Below are 21,730 nucleotides of genomic sequence, written 5' to 3' on the forward strand. Positions count from 1 at the left end.
TTGTTGAGTATTGTCTCTTGAATTATTTGTCTTGTGGAATGGTGATCACCATCTTTTTCTGCTTTTTTTTTTTTCATGTAATGTTCCGTATATATTGAACAATGCAGATGTTGAAAAATAAAAGGTCTAGGCCAGGCACGGTGGCTCACGCCTGTAATCCCAGCACTTTGGGAGGCCAAGGCGGGTGGATCATGAGGTCAGGAGTTCCAAGACTAGCCTGGCCAACCTGGCGAAACCCCGTCTCTACTAAAAATACAAACATTAGCCGGGTGTCGTGGTGGGGGCCTGTAATCCCAGCTACTTGGGAGATTGAGGCAGGAGAATCGCTTGAACCCGGCGGGGGGCAGAGGTCGCAGTGAGCCAAGATTGTGCCACTGTACTCCAGCCTGGGCGACAGAGTGAAAATCCGTCTCAAAAAAAAACAAAAAACAGAAAAGGTCTTAAAATTTTTTCACCAAACCACTTAAGTTTTCAATAGCTCTTCCACTGGCCGATAGATGGCCATGTGATATTACTAATGTCATTGATACCTTTCCTTTGACTTTATAAGTATGCCTGAAACAGACCTGTCATTTGCATGTTGAACTTTCTGTTGATATTCTAATTTAGGGTAATATGCCCGTGGGTGTTGCCACCTCTTTTGATTTTTTTTCTTTGCTTTTTTTTTTTTTCTTAGATACATTTTCTCCTTCTGTCTTCCAAGGTGGAGTGCAGAGTTGTGATCATAGCTCACTGCAGCTCTGAACTCCGTCTCAAGCCATTTTCCCACATCAGCCTCCCAAGTAGCTAGGACTACAGGCATGCACCACAACACCCAGCTGATTTTTAAAAAATTTTTTGTGGAGACGAGGTCTTGTTATGTTGCCAAGGCTGATGTCTAACTCATGTTCACACAATCATCCCACCTCGGCCTCTTAAAATGCTGGGATTATAGACATGAGCCACTGCATTTGGCCTGATTTTGTTTTTTTCCTAGTGCCCCAATATATGTTTTATTGTGACAAAATACTAGAGCATAGTATTTACCATTTTAACTATTAAAAATGGACTGGGCCTGGTGGGTTATGCCTGTAATCCCAGTACTTTAGGAGGCTGAGGTGGGAAGATCACTTGAGTCCAGGAGTTCAAGAACAGCCTTGCCAACACAGACCTTATCTCTACAAAAAATTTAAAAATTAGTTGGACATGGTAGCGCATGCCTACAGACCAAGCTTATGAAAAAATGGGCTGGGTGTGGTGGCTCACACCTGTAATCTCAGCACTTCGGGAGGCTGAGACGGGTGGATCACCTGAGGTCGGGAGTTCAAAACCAGCCTAACCAACAGGAGAAACCCCATCTCTAGTAAAAATACAAAATTAGCTGGGTGTGGTGGCACATGCCTGTAATCCCAGCTGCTCAGGAGGCTGAGGCGGAAGAATCACTTGAACCCGGGAGGCAGAGGTTGTGGTGAGCCGAGATTGTGCCATTGCACTCCAGCCTGGGGAACAAGAGTGAAACTCTGTCTCAAAAAAAAAAAAAAAAAAGTACGATGTAGTAGCATTAGGTACATTCACAGTGTTGTGTAACCGTCACTGCTATCTAGTTTCATAACTTTTTCATCACCCCAAACAGAAGGCCCTTACCCACTAGGCAATCACTTTCTATTCACCTTGTGCTATAGCCTCTGGCAACCACAAATTCGCCTCCTGTGGCTGGATTTGCTTATTCTGAACACTTCGTGAATGCCGTTTCTATCTGGCTTCTTTTACTGAGTATAAAGTTTTCAAGCTTCATCCCTATTATATCATGTATCAGTGCTTTATTCCTTTATATGGCTGACTAATATTCCATTGTGTATATATATCACATTGTGGTCATCCATTCATCGTTGATGAATATTTGGGTTGTTTCCACCTTTTGGCTGTTGTGAACAGTACTGCTGTGAACATTCCTGTGCAGGTTTTTGTTTGAACACTTTTACTGTTTTCACTTCTTTTGGGTATATACCTATGAGTAGAATTGTTAGGTCATATGGTAATTCTACTTATTAAGGAATCTACCACCTGGTTTTTTTTGTTTGTTTTTTTTTTGACACAGAGTCTTGCTCTGTTGCCCAGGCTGGAGTGCAGTGGTGCGATCTTGGCTTACTGCAACTTCCGCCTCCCACGTTCAAGCAATTCTGCTGCCTCAGCCTCCCAAGTAGCTGCAACTACAGGGGTGTACCACCACACCCAGCTAATTTTTGTATTGTTGGTAGAAACGGGGTTTCACCATATTAGCCGGTCTGGTCTTGAGCTCCTGACCTCAGGTGATCTGCCTGCCTTGGCCTCCCAGAATGCTAGGATTACAGGCATGAGTCACCGCGCCTGACCTGCCACCTGTTTTTGAATGACTGTAAGCTAAGAATAGTTTTTACATTTTAAAATTACTGATAAGAAAAAACTTTCATAGAATGTGACATATGAAATTGAAAGTCATACATATTGGAACATAGCCCCACACTGCACTCTTTGTCTACTTTTTTTTTTTGAGGCAGTGTCTCGCTCTGTTTCCCAGGCTGGAGTGCAGTGACATGATCTTGGCTCACTGCAACCTCTGCCTCCCCCGGGTTCAAGCGATTCTCCTGCCTCAAGCTCCCGAGGAACTGGAGCAGGAACAGGAGCCTGCCACCATGCCCAGCGAATTTTTGTATTTTTAGTAGAGGCTGAGTTTCCCCATGTTGGCCAGGCTGGTCTCGAATTCCTGAGCTCAAGCGATGCTCCTTGGTCTCTCAAACTGCTGGAATTACAGATGTTAGCCGCCCCCGGCCAGCTTTTTTCTTTATCTGATGTGTTGAGATGGAGCTTAGAGTATTCATTTTCAGCTTCTAATATATGTACATTTAAGGATATTCATTGCTTTCTGAGCATGACTTTAGCCATCCAAAGGTTTGATGTGTCATATATACATTATCTTTGAGTTCATCATAATCTCTAACTTCCATTGCAAGTTCATTTTTGATCCATGGGTTATTTAAAAGTGTATTTCTAGGTGGGATGATAACTTGAGCCCTGGAGTTCAAGGCTACAGTGAGCTATGATCACACCACTGTACTCCAGCCTAGGCAACAGGGTGAGACCCTATCTCTTTTAAAAAATAAGAAGTGTAATTTATAATTTTCAAACAGTAGAGGATTGTCTAGATGTCTTGTTTTTTATTAATTGATACCTTAAATTCACACTGGTAAAGTAAACTTTTTATGACTTCAGTGCTTTGAAATTTGAATCCTCGTTTTTATGGCTCAGCATATTGTCAGTTTTTATATGTCCTCTGTGTATTGGAAAATTATAGGTGTTCTGCCTTTATTCATTGCAGTGTTGCGTATATGTTGATTTAGGTCAAAGTTTGTTAACTTGTCCAGCTCTTTCATGTCTTTGCTGATTTGCCTGCCTATTCTGTCACTGACTGAGAGGGGTATATTAAAATATACCATGATTATGGATTTGTCCATTTCTCTTCTGTCCATTTTTGCTTTATATATTTTGAGGCTGTAAGATATATACAAATTTATAATTTTATCTTTCTGGTGAACTGAACCTTTTATTATGAAATTTTCCTTTTGAAGACTTTTTGACTGAAAGTCTGTATTTTCTGATACCTGTTTTTCTTTGGTTAATTTTTTTCTGAATACAGGATATGAGAACATCTTTGCTTAGTTTTTACATGGCATTTTTTCTTCCTTTTATTTTTAATCATTTTACATCATTTATGGTGTAATTCTTTTTTTGAGTTGGAGTCTTCGTCTGTCACCAGGCTGGAGTGCAGTGGCACGATCTCAGCTTACTGCAACCTCCATCTCCAGGGTTCAAACAGTTCTCCTGTCTCAGCCTCCCTAGTAGCTGGGATTACAGGCGCATGCCACCACGCGCGGCTAATTTTTGTATTTTTAGTAGAGATGGAGTTTCACCATGTTGGCCAGACTGGTCTCTAACTCCTGACCTCAAGTGATTCGCCCGCCTCAGCTTCCCAAAGTGCTGGGATTATAGGCGTGAGCCACCGTGCCTGACCTTAAGGTGTATTTCTTGCCTCTTATTGGGAATATTTGTGCTGTTAATGTAAATGCTGATAAATACTGAGTTTGAGTCTGCCGTACTAATTGTTTTTCTACTTGTGGCACCTGTTTAATTTTTCTTTTTTCCGTATTTTTAAATTAAAAAAAAATTTTTTTTTTTTTTTGAAATGGAGTCTGGCTTTGTTGCCCAGGTTGGAGTGCAGTGGCGTGATCTCAGCTCACTCTGCCTCCCAGGTTCAAGCAATTCTCCTGCCTCAGCCTCCTGAGTAGCTAGAATAACAGGCGCCCACCACCACGCCCAGCTAATTTTGGTATTTTTAGTAGACACAGGGTTTTCACCATGTTGGCCAGGCTGATCTTGAACTCCTGACCTCAGGTCATCTGCCCACCTTGGCTTCCCAAAGTGCTGGGATTACAGGCATGAGCCACCATGCCCTAATTTAAAAACAGTTTTTGGCCCATGACAGCACTCAGGAGATCCTGAGAAATATGTCCCAGTTTTTCGGTTCTCTCCTTTCTTACGTCCTTTTGGACTGATTAAATGTTATTGCTCTCCCTCCCTGTCTTAGCTTATTATTTGTCTTAGTTTGTTTTGCGCTGCTATAACAAAACACAGAAAACTGGGTAATTTATAAAGAAAAGAGATTTATTTCTTACAATTCCAGAGGGCCTGAGAAGTTAAAAAGTGAGGAGTCCTCATCTCACAAGGGCCTTCTTGTTACATCACCCCAGATTGGAAAGCAGAGGAGCAGAAGAGCCCAGGGGTGAGGGGAACTCCTGTGATAATGGCATTAATTCATTCATGTGGGCAAAGCCCCCATGACCCCCCTGAAAGGTCCCACCTCTCACTATTGTTGCATTGAGGATTAAGTTTCCAATACATAAACCTCTAGAGAGATGTTCAAACCACAACACTAGTCATATATTTATTCTTTTTGTTTTTTTATTGGAGACAAACTCTCGCTCTGTCCCCCACATTTCAGTGCAGTGGTGTGATCTCCACTCACTGCACCCTCTGTGCCCAGCTAATTTTTGTATTTTTACTAGAGACAGAGTTGGCCCGGCTGGTCTTGAACTCTTGGCCTCAAGTGATCCATCCGCCTCAGCCTTCCAAAGTGCTGAGATTGCAGGCATGAGCCACCACACTTGGCCTATTTTATTCTCTAGTAGATAATCTAGGGGAGAAACTTGCTTTCTTGACTTAAGAAATATATATAAATTAAGAGTTACTACTTTCTGGATAATATAAAGACTTCGGTATACTTGAACCTACCTCCCTTGTGTCTAGACTTACATGCTCTAGGTTTTATATACTTTTAGTATTTTAAACCCCATGAGACATTTTATTATTGCTTATATATTTTATGTTTAGATATTTTCATATTATATATTCAGTTTTTATTAATCTTCATTTCTTCCTGCATACTTCTGCTTCCATTTGGCTGAAATTTTTCAAAACAATAAAAAATAGCAGTCTGCAGATTAAAGAAGCCCTATGAGGTCCAGGGATAAAGAGAAAGAAAACCACATCTAGAAACATCACAGAAAAAAGGCTGAATCTTGCATTCTTTTGTTTCTTTGTGCTTTAATCTGGATATTATCTTCTGACTTGTCATCTAGTTCACTAATTTTCTCTTCAGCTGCATCTAATCTGTCATTAGCTCCATCCATTAATTTCTAGATTTTAGTTTTATTTTTCAGTTCTAAAAATTCACTTTGATTATTTTATAATTTACAGCATACCACTGAAATTCTGTCTTGTTTTTCATTAACAAATTAGCATTTTTAAAAGTATTTTTTATTTTTATTTTTAAATTTTTAAATTTTATTTAGTTTTTTGAGACACAGTCTCACTCTGTCACCCAGGCTGGAGTGCGGTAGCATGATCTCAGCTCACTGCAACTTCCACCTCCCGGGTTTAAGCGATTCTCCTGCCTCAGCCTCCCGTATAGTTGGGACTACAGGTGCATGCCACCACTCCCAGCTAGTTAATTTTATTTATTTATTTTTTTATTTTTAGTAGAGACGGTGTTTCACCGTGTTGGCCAGGAAGGTCTCGATCTCCTGAGCTCGTGATCCACCCGCTTTGGCCTCCCAAAGTGTTAGGATTACAGGTGTGAGCCACCACGCCCGGCCTAAACTTTTATTTATTTATTTATTTATTTTTTTGAGGCAAAGTCTTGCTCTGTTGCCCAGGCTGGAGTACAGTGGCACAATCTTGGCTCACTGCAACCTCTCCCAGGCTCAAGCAATTCTGCCTTAGACTCATGAGTTCCTGGGACTGCAGGCGCGTGTCACCACACCTAGCTAACTTTTGTATTTTTTGTAGAAGCAGGGTTTCACCACGTTGCCCAGGCTGGTCTGAAACTCCCAGCTCAGGTGATCTGCCATCCTCAGTCACCCAAAATGCTGGGATTACAGGCATGAGCCACCACACCCAGCCAAAAGTCTGTTTTTATCATTTTTATTATTTTAATTTCCTCTGTGTACATTATCTTTCTTTCATGTAGGCTTTCAGTCATGTGGTATGGTCTTTCTATATGTCTGATTATTTTCTAATGCTATGCCAGACATTGTATAGGAAAAACTATAGAGATAAGTGTGGGCTCTCACTACTGTTTTCTTCTAGAGAGGATTTATATGTTAGAGAGGATTTATATGTTTTTCTGCCACTAGTAGTTTTTTGGGGGTTGGTAGGGATGCAAATTATTCAAATCCTTCTTAATCTGGTTAGGAATTCAGATGTTCTGAGGCTGGGAGTCGGTATCTATTCAGGCAAGTCTATGTATGGTTTACTATAACTACTACCTTGTAGCCTTTGAATTCCAATTTAAAGCCAGGGATGTGGCTGGTTGCAAGAGTCTTTTTCCTTGAACTACAATTTTTGTTCTCTATGTCTTACATCTTTTTTTTTTTTTTAAGACAAAGCCTTGCTCTTGTTCCCCCTGCCTGGAGTGCAATGGCATCATTTCTGTTCACTGCAACTGCCTCCCAGGTTCAAGCGATTCTCCTGCCTCAGCCTCCCTAGTAGCTGGGATTACAGGCACATGCCACCACACCTGGCTGATTTTTGTATTTTTAGTAGAGACGGGGTCTGACCGTGTTGGCCAGGCTAGTCTCCAACTCCTGACCTCAGGTGATCCACCCGCCTCGACCTTCCACAGTGCTGGGATTATAGGCGTGAGCCACCATGCCCAGCCTGTCTTACATCTCTTTAGAAAATGTGTCCTCAGTTTCTTACCCTCTCAACTAGAACTTTTGTATTGCAATGGTACTGTCAGTGAGAAAGTATGCCACATACTAGGCTGACCTCTCTGGGCTTCCATTCTTTTCTTATTTGGGCCTCTGTAATTGCCCACTATCTCAGTAGCTGTATTATGCCTTCAGACAAATGAATTGTGTGTGTGTGTGTGTGTTTATTTGGACAACAGGGTTGGTTAAACCACTTATTCCACAATTGGCAGGAGAGGACTTCCTATACTCATTTTATTAGTTTCTTTTTAAATCGTTCTGAATTATATATTTGTTGTGATACTTTTAAGATCATCAGTAGAAAGTAATGTATATATCGGCCCTTTTTCTAGGTGCTACCATATTGGGGAAATCCTCATGATAGAAAAGTCATCAGAAGGTTCTGGAGTCAGGTAACATTCTACTTAAACTGCATACATACATACCGTGCATGCAGTCATTATTTCTCTAATCGATGTGGATAATTTCTTTTAGACAAAATCTTATTTATTATATATTTCTGGACACTGATCAAGTTTCCATTTTTCTCATACAGTACTTTTCCTATTGTAGGCAATCAACTGGACTTGATTTCCAGGATTAATTAAGACTCTTTTTTTTTGAGACAAGGTCTTACTCTGTTGCCCAGGCTGGAGTGCAGTGGCATGATCACAGTTCACTGTAGCCGTGACACCCTGGCTCAAGCAGTCCTCCCACCTCAACCTCCCGAACTACAAGCAGGAGACAGCACACCCTATGGGCTTGCTACACCACACCTGGCTAATTTTTGTATTTTTTGTAGAGATGTGGTTTCAACCTGTTGCATAAAGTGGTCTCAAACTCCTGGGCTTAAGTGATCCTCCTGCCTCAGCCTCCCAAAGTGCTGGGATTACAGGTGTGAGCCACCACACCTGGCCAGAACTTTTTTCTTTAATAAACTGAAGACTAGTTTTCAGCCTAGTTTGTGGTAAACGTGACTGCTTTAAAAACAGTAGTGACCGGGAATGGTGGCTCTTGCTTATAATCCCAGTATTTTGGGAGGCTGAGGCAGGAGGATCACTTGAGTCCAGGAGTTTGAGACCAGCCTGGGTAACATAGTGAGACCCCATCTCTACGTAAAATAAAATAAAATAAATTAGCCAGGCATGGTGGTGCATGCCTGTAGTCCCAGCTATTTGGGAGACTAAGGCAGGAGGATCACGAGAGCCCAGGAGGTTATGTTTGCAGTGAACCATGTTCACACTGCTGTACTCTAACGTGGGTAATGGAGTGAGACCCTATCTTAACAATAGTAAAACAAACAAAACCCCACAGTATGGTTCACTTCACTGCACATCTCCCTACCATATGGGAGAAGCACATCTTCAGGGCTATCTTAAACATTTCGGCCCTAGAAAAACAGTCCATACATCAGTTCCTTATTATGAATTATTAGGTTTCTCTTTTCACCCTTCCCCTTTTATATTTACAGAAGACCCTCTACACTCAGGATGCCCCCTTCCATGTGGTTATTACCAGCTATCAGCTGGTGGTGCAGGATGTAAAGTATTTCCAGCGGGTCAAGTGGCAATACATGGTACTGGATGAGGCTCAGGCGCTCAAGAGTAGTTCCAGGTAACATGAGTAGCAGAAACCAAACTCAATGCATTGGGTTAAGTATACACACACACATAGACACAGACACAGACACACACACACACACACACACGCATAGACTTGTGTATATGAATGAAGATATGAGAAGTTTTATTTTATTTTTTTTGTAGAGACAAGGTCTCGCTTTGCTGCCCAGGCTAGTCTTGAACTCCTGGCTTCAAGCGATCCTCTTGCATCGGCCTCCCCAAGTGTTGGGATTACAGGGATGAGCCACCTGTCCAATATATGAGAGGTTTTAAATCAGACGTGACATGATCTCTGCATCAGTCATGTACCTGATCAGAAGACAGAAATTCCCTTTTTTAATTTTTTCATGGAGCACAAATGTTAATGCCAAGAATACGAAGACTTTTCTCAACTTTTATCTCCCTATTCAAGAAGGTGACATTTTTACAGGTCATCTCTTCAGGGAAAATTTCTGTAGAGGAGGGAGTCTCTGCCCTTGCTTTAAGATATTATTTTAGACAGGAGTTCTAAGTAGGAAGTAGAATGTTAGGTTATGTGGATTGGATGCTCTGTTTGTTTTATGTAGATTATCTGAGTCCCTGGATGGTTTTCAGATCTCTCAGAATCCTTTTATTTTAAGTCATGTGTTTAAAATATTCCAATACCTTTGAAGTCCCAAAGTAAAAAAAAAGTGTTATTTGGTGATATTAAACCTTGGCTTTGATGTATTTTTTATTAACTCTTGGTGAGTCCTTAGAACTTTATTAGAGGTCTGTGTTAACTGGCTGGATGATATTTTCTGCAGAACTTTCTTTTTTCTTTTCTTTTCTTTCTTTCTTTCTTTTTTTTTTTTTTGAGACGTAGTTTCGCTCTTGTTACCCACGCTGGAGTGCAGTGGCGCAGTCTCGGCTCACTGCAACCTCCACCTCCCAAATTCAAGCAATTCTCCTGCCCCAGCCTCCTGAGTAGCTGGGATTACAAGTGCTTGCCACCATGCTCTGCTAATTTTTGTTATTTTTAGTAGAGACGGGGTTTTGCCATTTTGGGTCTCGAACTCCTGACCTCAGGTTATCCACCTGCCTCTGCCTCCCAAAGTGCTGGGATTACAGGCATGAGCCACTGTACCTGCCCTTCTGTGGAACTTTCTATCCTCGGAAAGGTATTACTTCCTACAGCAATCTTTTTTTTTTTTTTTGAGACAGGGAACAGGGTCTTGCTCTGTTGCCCAGGATGGAGTGGTACAATGGCACAGTTGGGGCTCACTGCAGCTTCGACCTCCCTGTCTCAAATGATCCTCTCATCTCAGTCTCAGAGCTGGGACTATAGGTGTGTGCCACCATGCTGAGCTGATTTTTTGTATTTATAGTAGAGACGGGGTTTATCCATGCTGCACAGGTTGGTCTTGAACTTCTGGACTCAAGCCTCCCAAAGTGCTGGGAGTACAGACATGAGCTGCCATGCCTGGCATACCGCAGTTGTTCGAAGGAGCATATGCCTTTGGCCAGGAGCAACGAAGACTCATTTTACGTTTTCTTCTCACACAACACTCCTCATAACTGCTCCCTCCAAACTCATACTGGAAGTGTACAGATTAATAATTTTAACACTTTATACTACAGATATGTACTTTCTAATTAGATGACTTATATCAGCAAAACTGACTAAAGATAATGGAAGAGTTTATAAAGCCAGAAATGATCCAACTCTGCCTATTTGAGGCTATTTTTTCTGAATCCAAATACCATGTTTTCAGTAGAGAGGAGTCATTTCCCTTGGAAGTTTCCTGTTTTCAGCTTTGTTGAATAATGTTTTTCAGTTGAATACATGATGGAGTACTTGATTCTGAATGTTAGTTTTTTGGAAGGCATTTTTGTCAATATGGGGTCTCAGTAGGATAATTAAAGAATGATTTGTTGCTAACATGAATTTGTAACTTATTTTATTAAACAGCGTTCGTTGGAAGATCCTCTTACAGTTCCAGTGTCGGAATCGTCTTTTGCTAACCGGGACCCCAATTCAGAACACCATGGCAGAGGTAGGCACTAGTCCAGGTCCCAGGTTTTATATCTTCATAAAACAGAAGGATTCCAGCAGAGCATAGAATTCTTTACCCATTCCCCTGCAGTGCTACTGCTTTGTGTAAATTATAGTCCCCACATAAAAGACTTGCCCCAACTCATCTTTCAGGCCTAGGCATCATTCCAGTTTTCTTATTCTCTGGCATAAGGCCAATGAGTTACTGTATTCTTTTGCATTTATGTAAGGAATACTGACCACATTAGAAAATGTAAACATTTAACGCAGAGACGTGTTTTTGCTAGAGTTGAAATGTAATATTTGTTGACGCAGAGGGGAGCTAAAATTTTTGGGGGGAGTTAATTGATCATCTAGAATAAGGGTCAGAAATCTTTGTAGAGGCTGAGTGCAGTGGCTCATGCCTGTAATCCTAACAACTTGGGAGGTCGAAGTGGGAGGATGCCTTGAACCCAGCAGTTCAAGACCAGCCTGGGCAACATGGGGAAACCCCGACTCTACAAAAAAAAAAAAAATCAAAAAATTGGCCAAGCTTGGCCAAGCATAGTGGTGCATGCCTGCAGTCCCAGCTACTTAGGAGGCTGAGTTGGGGTGATTGCTTGAATCCTCAGGTCAAAGTTGCAATGAGCTGAGATCATGCCACCGTACTCCAGCCTGAGCAACAGAGTGAGACTGCATCTCAAAAAAAACAAAAACAAAAAAAAGAAGAAAACTTCATAGAAACTGGCAGATAGTACATGTTTTATAGAGTTTGCAGGCCACACAACCATGGTTGCAGCTACTCAACTTTGCTTGTTTAGTATAGTAGCCAGAGACAATACATACAAGTGAATGGCCATGGCTATATTTCAATAAAACTTGATTTAAAATAGTGGTAGACCAGACTTGGCCCGACAGGCCATGTTTTTCTAACCCCTAATCTGGGATTATTAGTAGCAAGTTATCATACCTCAGGTTGTGTTGAATTATGGGATAGATTTTTTTTTTTTTTTTTTTTTTTTTTTTTTTTCGCTCTGTCGCCCAGGCTGGAGTGCAGTGGCCGGATCTCAGCTCACTGCAAGCTCCACCTCCCCAGTTTACGCCATTCTCCTGCCTCAGCCTCCCGAGTAGCTGGGACTACAGGCGCCCGCCACCTCGCCCGGCTAAGTTTTTGTATTTTTTAGTAGAGACGGGGTTTCACCGTGTCAGCCAGGATGGTCTCGATCTCCTGACCTCGTGATCCGCCCATCTCGGCCTCCCAAAGTGCTGGGATTACAGGCTTGAGCCACCGCGCCCGGCCTATGGGATAGATTTTTATAAGAAGATCGTTAAAACTATTCCATTGCAAAATCTGAGCATGACTTTCACTTTCAAACTTTTAGTTTGAAATTAATTGAAAAATAATCACACTTTGCTACAGCACCTAATAAAATTAGGGTTGATGAGGCAAGCATGTAGTTGAATTCATTCATTCTCTGTCTTTCACTTACACGTACACATGGATCTAGGCACTTACACACGAATACACCTGCAGTTATCTCTCTCTGTCTACCCTAATACATCCTTACACACTGTCATTTTGTTGCTTTATAGCTATTTCATTTGTGTCTTTGTTTACAGCTTTGGGCTCTGCTGCATTTCATTATGCCAACATTATTTGATTCACATGAAGAATTTAATGAATGGTTTTCCAAGGACATTGAGAGCCATGCCGAAAACAAATCCGCTATTGATGAGAGTGAGTACTATTATGAACTGGCTTTCTTTCTGTCTACCTATCAGTATAGGCAACCACATAATTGCATATTTTATTTTATTTGAAGAATTTTTCTTTCAGTATACATAGACAAATCAGGGAAACAAAACCACATATTTTGCTTATAAAATGCTTACATTTTTTGTGCGTATTTAACAGTCAAAAAAGAATTAATTTAGATGATTACTACTATAGTCTTGTCTAATCAAGGCAGATCAGGCTTGATTCATAAAGTGCTATATTTTAGCTTGCAGAATTCACGTTTCCCATTTAGATCTTGGAAAATTCATATTGGCCAGGCATGGTGGCTCACACCAGTAATCCCAGCACTTTGGGAGGCTGAGGTGGGCAGATCACCTTAGGTCAGGAGTTTAAAACCAGCCCAGCCAACATGGTAAAACCCTATCTCTACAAAAATACAAAAATTAGCCGGGCATGATGATGGCAGGTGCCTATAATCCCAGCTACACGGGAGGCTGAGGTAGGTGAATCGCTTGAACCTGGGAGCGGTGGAGGTTGCAGTGAGCCGAGATTGCATCATTGCACTCCAGCCTGGGTGACAGAGCAAGACTCCATCTCAAAAGAAAAATTCATATTTAATTGTTTGTGTAATGGGTCAAGGCTTTTTTCCTATGATAAAAACAGCAAATATTAGAAGGGTCATTTTGTTATTTTTCTCTCTGTCTTAGAATTTGTTTCCGTTGTGAGTATTTTTAGCTTTATCAATACTTTTGATCTTGTTGAATAATATCTCTCTGATTTTAAGAGCATTCTAGAGTGTTTATTACACAGACATGAGCTTGCTCACTATTAGAAAAGTCCTTATGTGGTTTTACACTACAAGTTGTTAATTTACTGACATCTCTTGAAAGGTAATTTTTGGGGAACACTGACAGTCCCAGGTAATTTTTATTATACTTATAACCCTATTATTGGTAAAGTGTCCCTAAAACGTAAAAATGAATTCTAATGAAAATAGAGCCTAATACATTTACCCTGTTGACTATAGCAAGATGGTACAGAAAGTTAAAATTCCTTGCTTTCCTACTTGGGGAAAAGTTTCAGTCTACTTTCAGAGAATCATTGAGCCAAAGGATTTTTGAAGAGTTCAGTGAGAGATGAATGTGGTATTTGTTTCTGTTGTTTTTGTGAAATCAGTATAATGTATTATTTGGGGGCCTCCTGGCATTTCAGATCAACTTTCTCGCTTACACATGATTTTGAAGCCATTTATGCTGAGGAGAATCAAGAAAGATGTGGAAAATGAATTATCTGACAAGGTGAGTAAAGAAGACCTCATGTGTTTAAGCATCATTAGGCACCAACTTAAGATTCCAGGGGGAGAAATTTGTTGGTATATGTTTAGTTGGAAAGTTTGCTTGAAGGAAGAGGTTTAAATTTGCATGGATCAAAGAGAACTTAAAATGAGGCAAATAATTGAGGAAAATAACATCTTTTTTTCTTTTTCTTTTAATGCTTTTTACTAGAGAATTTGAAACATTACAAAAGTAGAAAGATAGTGTAATGAATCCCCTTGACCCATTGTTCCATTACAATAATCATTAACTCTACCTCTCATTCAAAAGCAAATCCGGATGTTTTATAAATGATTATTTGTTTATAAAGTGTTTTCATGTGTATTTCTAAAAGATTCAGTTTTTTAAAATACTGCCTAACTGCATGCCATTATCACACCCATTTCAAAAGACCAATTCCATGATAGCATCACATATCTAGTCAGTGTTCAGATATCTCCAGTTGTCTTTGTGTGTCTGTCTCTCTTCTTCAAAGAATTAATTTTGTAGCCAGGTGCAGTGGCTCACGCCTGTAATCCCAGCACTTTGGGAGGCCGAGGCAGGCGGATCATGAGGTCAGGAAATCGAGACCATCCTGGTTAACATGGTGAAACCCTGTCTCTACTAAAAGTACAAAAAATTAGCCAGTCGTGGTGGCAGGAGCTTGTAGTCTCAGCTTCTCGAGAGGCTGAGACAGGAGAAAGGCATGAACCCAGGAGGCGGAGCTTGCAGTGAGCCAAAATCACGCCACTGCACTCCAGCCTGTGCGACAGAACGAGACTCTATCTTAAAAAAAAAAAAAAAAAGAATTTGTCAGAATAAGGATACAAGCAAGGTCCACACATAGCATTTGGATGGTCTGTCTCTCAGTATCTGGTTTGTTGTTTCTTTTGAGGCAGGGTCTTACTCCTTCACCCACACTGGAGTGCAGTGGCACAATCTTGGTTTACTGTTGCCTTGACCACCTGGGCTCCAGTGATCCTCCCCTGTCAGCCTCCCATGTAGCTGGGACTACAGGTGTGTGCCACAACACCTGGCTAATTTTTGTATTTTTTTTTATTTTTTGTAGTGACCAGTTTGTCATGTTGCCCATGCTGGTCTCAAACTCCTGAGTTCAAGGGATTCACCTGCCTGAGCCTCTGAAAGTGCTGGGATTATAGGTGTGAGCTACTGTGCCCGACCTCTTAGTATCTTTTTTTTTTTTTTTTTTTGAGACTGAGTCTGGCTCTGTCGCCCAGGCTGGAGTGCAGTGGCCGGATCTCAGCTCACTGCAAGCTCCGCCTCCCGGGTTTACGCCATTCTCCTGCCTCAGCCTCCCGAGTAGCTGGGACCACAGGCGCCCGCCACTTCGCCCGGCTAGTTTTTTGTATTTTTTAGTAGAGATGGGGTTTCACCGTGTTAGCCAGGAGGTCTCGATCTCCTGACCTCGTGATCCGCCCGTCTCGGCCTCCCAAAGTGCTGGGATTACAGGCTTGAGCCACCGCGCCCGGCCCCTCTTAGTATCTTTTAATCCCTCCCTTCTTTTTTCCCCCTTGTAATTTTTTTTTTTTTTGTAAGACAAGGGCTCGCTCTGTCACCCATGGTGGACTGCAGTGGTGCAATCATGGCTCACTTCAGCCTTGACCTCCTTGGCTCAAGCAATCCTCCCACCTCAGCCTCCCTAGTAGCTGGGTCTACAGGTGTACACCACCACACCTGGCTAATTTTTCATTTTTTTATAGAGACAGGATCTTGCTATGTTGCCTAAGCTAGTCTGGACTCCAGCAATCCTCCCACCTCAACCTCCCAGAGTGCTAGGACTATAAGCATGAGCCACCGTGCTGGACTTAAAAAATCAGGGATTGTATGTATATACACTTCAAAGAGAGGAGTGGAACTGTACCTTTTCAGCCTCCCTAGTAGATGGTACTATAGGTACACACCACCATGCCTGGCTAATTATTTATTTATTTATTATTTTTTTGAGACTGAGTCTTGCTCTGTCAACCAGGCTGGAGTACAGTGGCACGATCTCGGCCCACTGCAACCTCCGTCTGCCTGGTTCAAGCAACTCTCCTGCCTCAGCCTCCCAAGTAGCTGGGACTACAGGTGTGCACCACTGTGCCCAGCTAATTTTTGTATTTTTAGTGGAGATGGTGTTTCACCATGTTGGTTGGCCAGGATGGTCTCGATCTCTTGACCTCATGATCCACCCGCCTCGGCCTCCCGAAGTGCTGGGATTACAGGCATGAACCACCACATCCGGCCCTGATTTTTTATTTTTCAATTTTTGTAGAGTCAGGGTCTTCACTGTGTTGCCCAGGCTGGTCTCAGAACTCCTTGACTCAAGCAATTCTCCTGCCTTGGCCTCCCAAAGTGCTGGGATTACAGGTGTGAGTCACTGCACCCAGCTAGTTCATAATTGTTGTTTAGTTGTACATAGGGAGGTGATCTGAAGATCTAGTATGGTGCTTAACCACTGTGTATAGTATGTGTTTCTTCAACATAATTTAGTGTTTTCTATCTTATTATAGTTTTGTTAGGGAAAGTTAGGGCATTAAAGCAAAGATGACATGTGAGCCAAGTTTCAAATGATAAGTTGGCATTTACTAGGAAAATATGGTGGGAATGGGGGGCTAGGCAACAAGGGCAGCATGAGCAAAGATAGAGTAACATTCAAATATGCAGCCTGTTTTGGCTAACTTTCAGATAATTGTGGTTAAGTGACTAAGTGGTATGTGAGGAGGTTATGATGACGAGAAACTCAGACAGTAAGGTAGGTAGGTTAGATTATGGGAGAACTTTTTTTTTTTTTTTGGAGATGGAGCCTCGCTCTGTTGCCCAGGCTGGAGTGCAGTGGTGCAATCTCGGCTCACTGCAACCTCTGCCTCCCGGGTTCAAGTGATTCTCCTGCCTCAGCCTCCTGGGTAGGTAGGATTACAGGCTCATGCTACCACACCCGACTAATTTTTGTATTTAGTAGAGACGGAGTTTCACTGTGTTGGCCAGGCTGGTCTTGAACTCCTAACCTGTGATCTGCCCACCTCAGCCTCCCAAAGTGCTGGGATTACAGGCGTGAGCCACTGCACCCGGCCTGATTATTGGCGGCTTTCTTTGCCGAGATGAGAAGTTTCAACATTTTACTATAGGCAGAAATGCACATTGAAGATTTTTTAGCAGTTGAATTCCTTTATGAGCTATATGTGGAATGTATATCACAACCAGAAGAAACTGGAGGCAGGAAGACTGCAAAATATTATCAGTCTATACTATATCAGATGAGGGCCAGCAGCAGGCAATGGGTGTGATTAGAAAGGGTGGTAGATTTCCAAGCTGAATTGAAGGATTTAGGAAATACTAGAACACGGGGTGTCAGAGAGCATTCAGAAGTGAATTAAGTTTGTCTTTCCCAACTGATGGAATGGTAATGCTATTCACCAATTTAGTAAATTGTGGAAAAAAGAACTGTTTTTCTGACACATCACGTATGCAATTGCTGCAGACTGAGTGGTACTCTTAGAGTTAGTAGTTGCAGGTACTGCCTGGGTATGTTTGGGAATATATTTTTGTATGTTACTGTGATGACTGCTAGTTGGCACTGTTAGAAGTGGAAGAAATTGCCCAGGGAAAGCAAATGGAATGAGTGGTGAAGAGAAGAGGGCTGAGGAATATACATGTTTTCTAAATGGTTGTCCAATTCACAGGTTTATAGGGATACTGAGTTCACATATGTTTATTCTCAATCATAATAATGGTTTGTGTGTGTTTTCAACTTTAAGCTGATGCTGAATTTTCTTAGAAACTATTTTCCAAATATAAATGTTCTTATTGATTTTTAGATTGAGATTCTAATGTATTGCCAACTGACCAGCCGACAGAAACTGTTATATCAGGCATTAAAGAACAAAATTTCCATTGAGGATTTATTGCAGTCTTCTATGGGCTCTACCCAACAAGCACAGAACACCACCAGCAGCCTCATGAATCTGGTCATGCAGTTTAGGAAGGTAAGAACTTAGGTCAGTTGCCTTGAAGTTTTGTTTTTTTGTTTTTTGGGGTTTTTTGAGATAGAGTCGTCTAGCTCTGTCGCCCAGGCTGGAGTGCAATGGCGCGATCTTGGCTCACTGCAACCTCTGGCTCCCAGGTTCAGGTGATTCTTCTGCCTCAGCCTCCCAAGGAGCTGAAACTATGGGAGCCTGCCACCATGCCTGGCTAATTTTTGTATTTTTAGTAGAGATGAGGCTTCCCCATGTTGGTCTCAAACTCTTGGCCTCAAGTGATCCACCCACCTCGGCCTCTCGAAGTGCTGGGTGAGCCACTGCGCCTGGCCTTGAAGTTGTCTTTATAACCCACTTCAAGAAAAACAGTCTATCCTTGATGTCAGATAAACAAAGGCTGTTAATGAGATGAAAATGGGAAAGTATCCATTCCCAAAGGTAAACATTTGGGATTTGGGATCCCCTATCATTACGTATAAAGATGTCTGCATGTGGTAATATTGTCTTACCATTTCCCTTCCTTTTAGGTGTGTAATCACCCAGAGTTATTTGAACGACAAGAAACTTGGTCTCCATTTCATATTTCCCTAAAGCCATACCACATTTCAAAGTTTATCTACCGTCATGGACAGATCAGGGTCTTCAATCATTCACGAGACAGGTAGGGAAGTATTACTATCTGTTCGCTCTTAGTGTTTTATAATTTACAGTTTTATTGCTTAGCAGATAAATATAATGGAGAGTATATGAGATCTCCAAGAATGAGGCATTTAAGTAAAGGGTGGACAACTATTTGTTGAGGGATCTTATGGAAGGAATTTGAGCACTGTTAAATCTTCAACTAGGTAGCCTTAAAGGCACTAGTCACTTCTGGTTCTTCTTTGAATCAGGAATGTGCACGGATTTGTAAATAATATACTTGCAGCCAGCATGCATATCTATGCCCCATTGCTGAAATTGGTTTGTGATGGCTTACTTTACATTTGGAATTGCACTTGTGGGTGAACTGATTGTATTGTAAGTTAATTATATTTACCTTTTTCTCAGAGTCGGCAATGATAAATTTAATAAAGTTTAAAGTGGTTGTTAAGGTGATACACTAGAGACGACTTCCATTTGGAAAATAGATGTGTGGTCCATTCCACACCTGTGAGTTATTATGGCCCTGGCTTCTGAATTTTTAAACAAGTTCCCAGGGTTTTTTTCTGCATATCAGCATTTGAGAACCATGGATTTAGAAAGCTCTTTTGTAGAGAAACTCATCACCAGTATTTAGTTTAATGAAACTGAAATTGAAACACATTTCTTGGATTTTACTTTATGAGTTATTTGTAGCTCCAGGTTAATATTTAACTTGAGCAGGGGGAAACAGGCCAGAGCTATATTGCTTTTTTGTTTAATATAGTATACGATGCCTTAGGGCACTAGAATTGTGATTCACTGAAATAAATTGAGACTACTTTTAACTTGTATTATCTTCTTACACTGTCATTAAATACTTTGTATTTTTTGACATGTATGCTATGATTTTTGCTTGGTAATGTTGCAAGAAACTTCTTAAAAGTGAAAATAATTCCAAAACTAAAAGGTTTTACTTGGTATGGAGCCTCTAGTCTAGTTAACTTTCCATTATTTATATTTGGGTTTGGCTTTATTTTATTTACTTACTTTGCAGGTGGTTAAGGGTTCTTTCTCCATTTGCACCAGACTATATCCAGCAGTCTCTCTTTCATAGAAAAGGTAGGTGTTTTGATCTTTGGGAAAGGAGGTTTGTCAGGGTTTTACCAGGATGCTCTTTATTTTGCTGAGAGACTGATTTAGAACGAGTATTAGTTTTGCCTATATGGTAGGCCTTTATTTATAAAATCTTGGTAAGATTTAATTAAGGAAATTAGTTATCTTTATAGGCTCTGTGATTTGTAGCTATGAGAGGAAGAAGTAGAAAATAGTATTATTGACTTTCTGTCTTTATTTTATACCTGCCTTTCAAGAATTTCTTGCCCTTGAAACTTGACAAAGTCAGTGCTGGAGTCTCTCATTAATGAGACTTCCATCCGTCTTAGCCTAAGGAAAGGAAGCTACTCAACTTTGCGCATTGTCCAAAATATTAAGGCCAAGGTTCAGGACCTTTCACCCCTGTCCTGTCCTTATCTTTTTCGTGGCATTGGACAAAGAGAAGCCATTTAGGCAAGCATCCAAAAATCCCAAAGGTAACATAGGAGCCATCTCTAGTCTGGTCCATATATGCCGTATCTCATAGGCCTGCCTCCCTTATCTATAATTGTAGTATAAAGGTATGGCACCCTAACTTCCACCAAAGTGGCTAGATCAGAACCTTTAAAATAGTGTTTTGTTCTTAAGTCAGAACTCAGCAGTTGAGCAGGCTTTAATTGAGCATCGTCTCTTGGTTTGCTGTTGGGTTTCAAATTGTCTTTTCTATTTCAGGTATTAATGAAGAAAGCTGTTTCTCTTTCCTTCGCTTTATTGATATATCTCCGGCAGAAATGGCAAACCTTATGCTTCAGGGACTTTTGGCCAGGTGAGAGGTTTGCTTATTGTTTGATAAGAGAGCAGTTAGGAATAAATGTTTGATAAGAGAGCAGTTAGGAATACTGTGGAATTAAATATTTAATATTAAATCATCTTAGGGAACTTGTCGTTAATTTTCTTTTGTTAAGAATGAAGTTTGTAGGCCAGGCGCGGTGGCTCATGCCTGTAATCCCAGCACTTTGGGAGACGGAGGTGGTTGGATCACCCGAGGTTGGCAGTTCGAGACCAGCCTGACCAACATGGAGAAACCCCATCTCTAAAAAATACAAAATTAACTGGACATGGTGGTGCATATCTGTAATCCCAGCAACTCAGAAGGCTGAGGCAGGAGAATTGCTTGAACCTGGGAGGTGGAGGTTGCGGTGAGCTGAGATTGTACCATTGCACTCCAGCCTGGATCAGTTGAGGCCAGCCAGGATCAGTTGAGGCAACAAGAGCAAAATTCCGTATAAAAAAAAAAGAATAAAGTTTGTTCGCCAGGCCCAGGTGCAGTGGCTCACACTTGTAATCCCAGCACTTTGGGGGGCCAAGGCGGGTGGATCACTTAAGGTCAGGAGTTCAAGACTAGCCTGGCTAACATGGTGAAACCCCATCTCTACCAAAAATACAAAAATTAGCTGGGTGTGGTCGTACACCCTTGTAGTCCCAGCTACTCGGGAGGCTGAGGCAAGAGAATTGCTTGAACCCGGGAGGCGAAGGTTGCAGTGAGTCAAGATCGCTCCACTGCACTCCAGCCTGGACAACAGAGCGAGACTCCATCTCAGAACAAAGCAAAACAAACAAACAGACTAATTTGTTATTCATAAGTGAATTGTACCTTTCTTTTGCTCATTTAATAATTGTATGATGCTTCATAATATACCTTAAGTAGGCCAGGCGCAGTGGTCATGCCTGTAATCCAGCACTATGGGAGGCTGAGGCAGGTGGATCACCTGAGGTCAGGAGTTTGAGAGCAGCCTGGCCAACATGGTGAAACCCTGTCTGTAATAAAAATACAAAAATTAGCCAGTCATGGTGCCAATGGCCTGTTCTAGCTACTCAGGAGGCTGAGGGGGGAGAATCGCTTGAACCCAGGAAGCGGAGGTTGCGGTGAGCCTAAATCATGCCACTGCACCCCAGCCCAGGCAACAGAATGAGAATACACACACACACACACAACACACACACACACACACACATCGCCACACCACACACCACACACATATGTATACACACACACACACACACACACAGTCCCCTTAAATATAAACTGTTTAGGCTTTTCTCCCGTAATTT

General features: G+C 41.6%; 1 protein-coding gene across 1 annotated transcript in view; it reads left to right on the forward strand.

Annotated features, from left to right (window-relative positions):
- The window catches only part of INO80 (INO80 complex subunit), a 141,870-nt gene that overhangs the window by 51,161 nt on the left and 68,979 nt on the right, over positions 1-21,730 (forward strand). The window contains exons 15-23 of the mRNA XM_011989304.1: positions 7,616-7,675; positions 8,734-8,876; positions 10,815-10,899; positions 12,498-12,615; positions 13,828-13,913; positions 17,747-17,914; positions 18,433-18,566; positions 19,581-19,645; positions 20,351-20,444. Of these exons, the coding sequence (XP_011844694.1) occupies positions 7,616-7,675; positions 8,734-8,876; positions 10,815-10,899; positions 12,498-12,615; positions 13,828-13,913; positions 17,747-17,914; positions 18,433-18,566; positions 19,581-19,645; positions 20,351-20,444 (953 nt within the window). The remainder of the gene's footprint in view (positions 1-7,615; positions 7,676-8,733; positions 8,877-10,814; positions 10,900-12,497; positions 12,616-13,827; positions 13,914-17,746; positions 17,915-18,432; positions 18,567-19,580; positions 19,646-20,350; positions 20,445-21,730) is intronic.

The sequence above is a fragment of the Mandrillus leucophaeus genome, unplaced genomic scaffold (assembly GCF_000951045.1).
Source record: "Mandrillus leucophaeus isolate KB7577 unplaced genomic scaffold, Mleu.le_1.0 Scaffold35, whole genome shotgun sequence".
Classification (NCBI taxonomy): Eukaryota; Metazoa; Chordata; class Mammalia; order Primates; family Cercopithecidae; genus Mandrillus; species Mandrillus leucophaeus.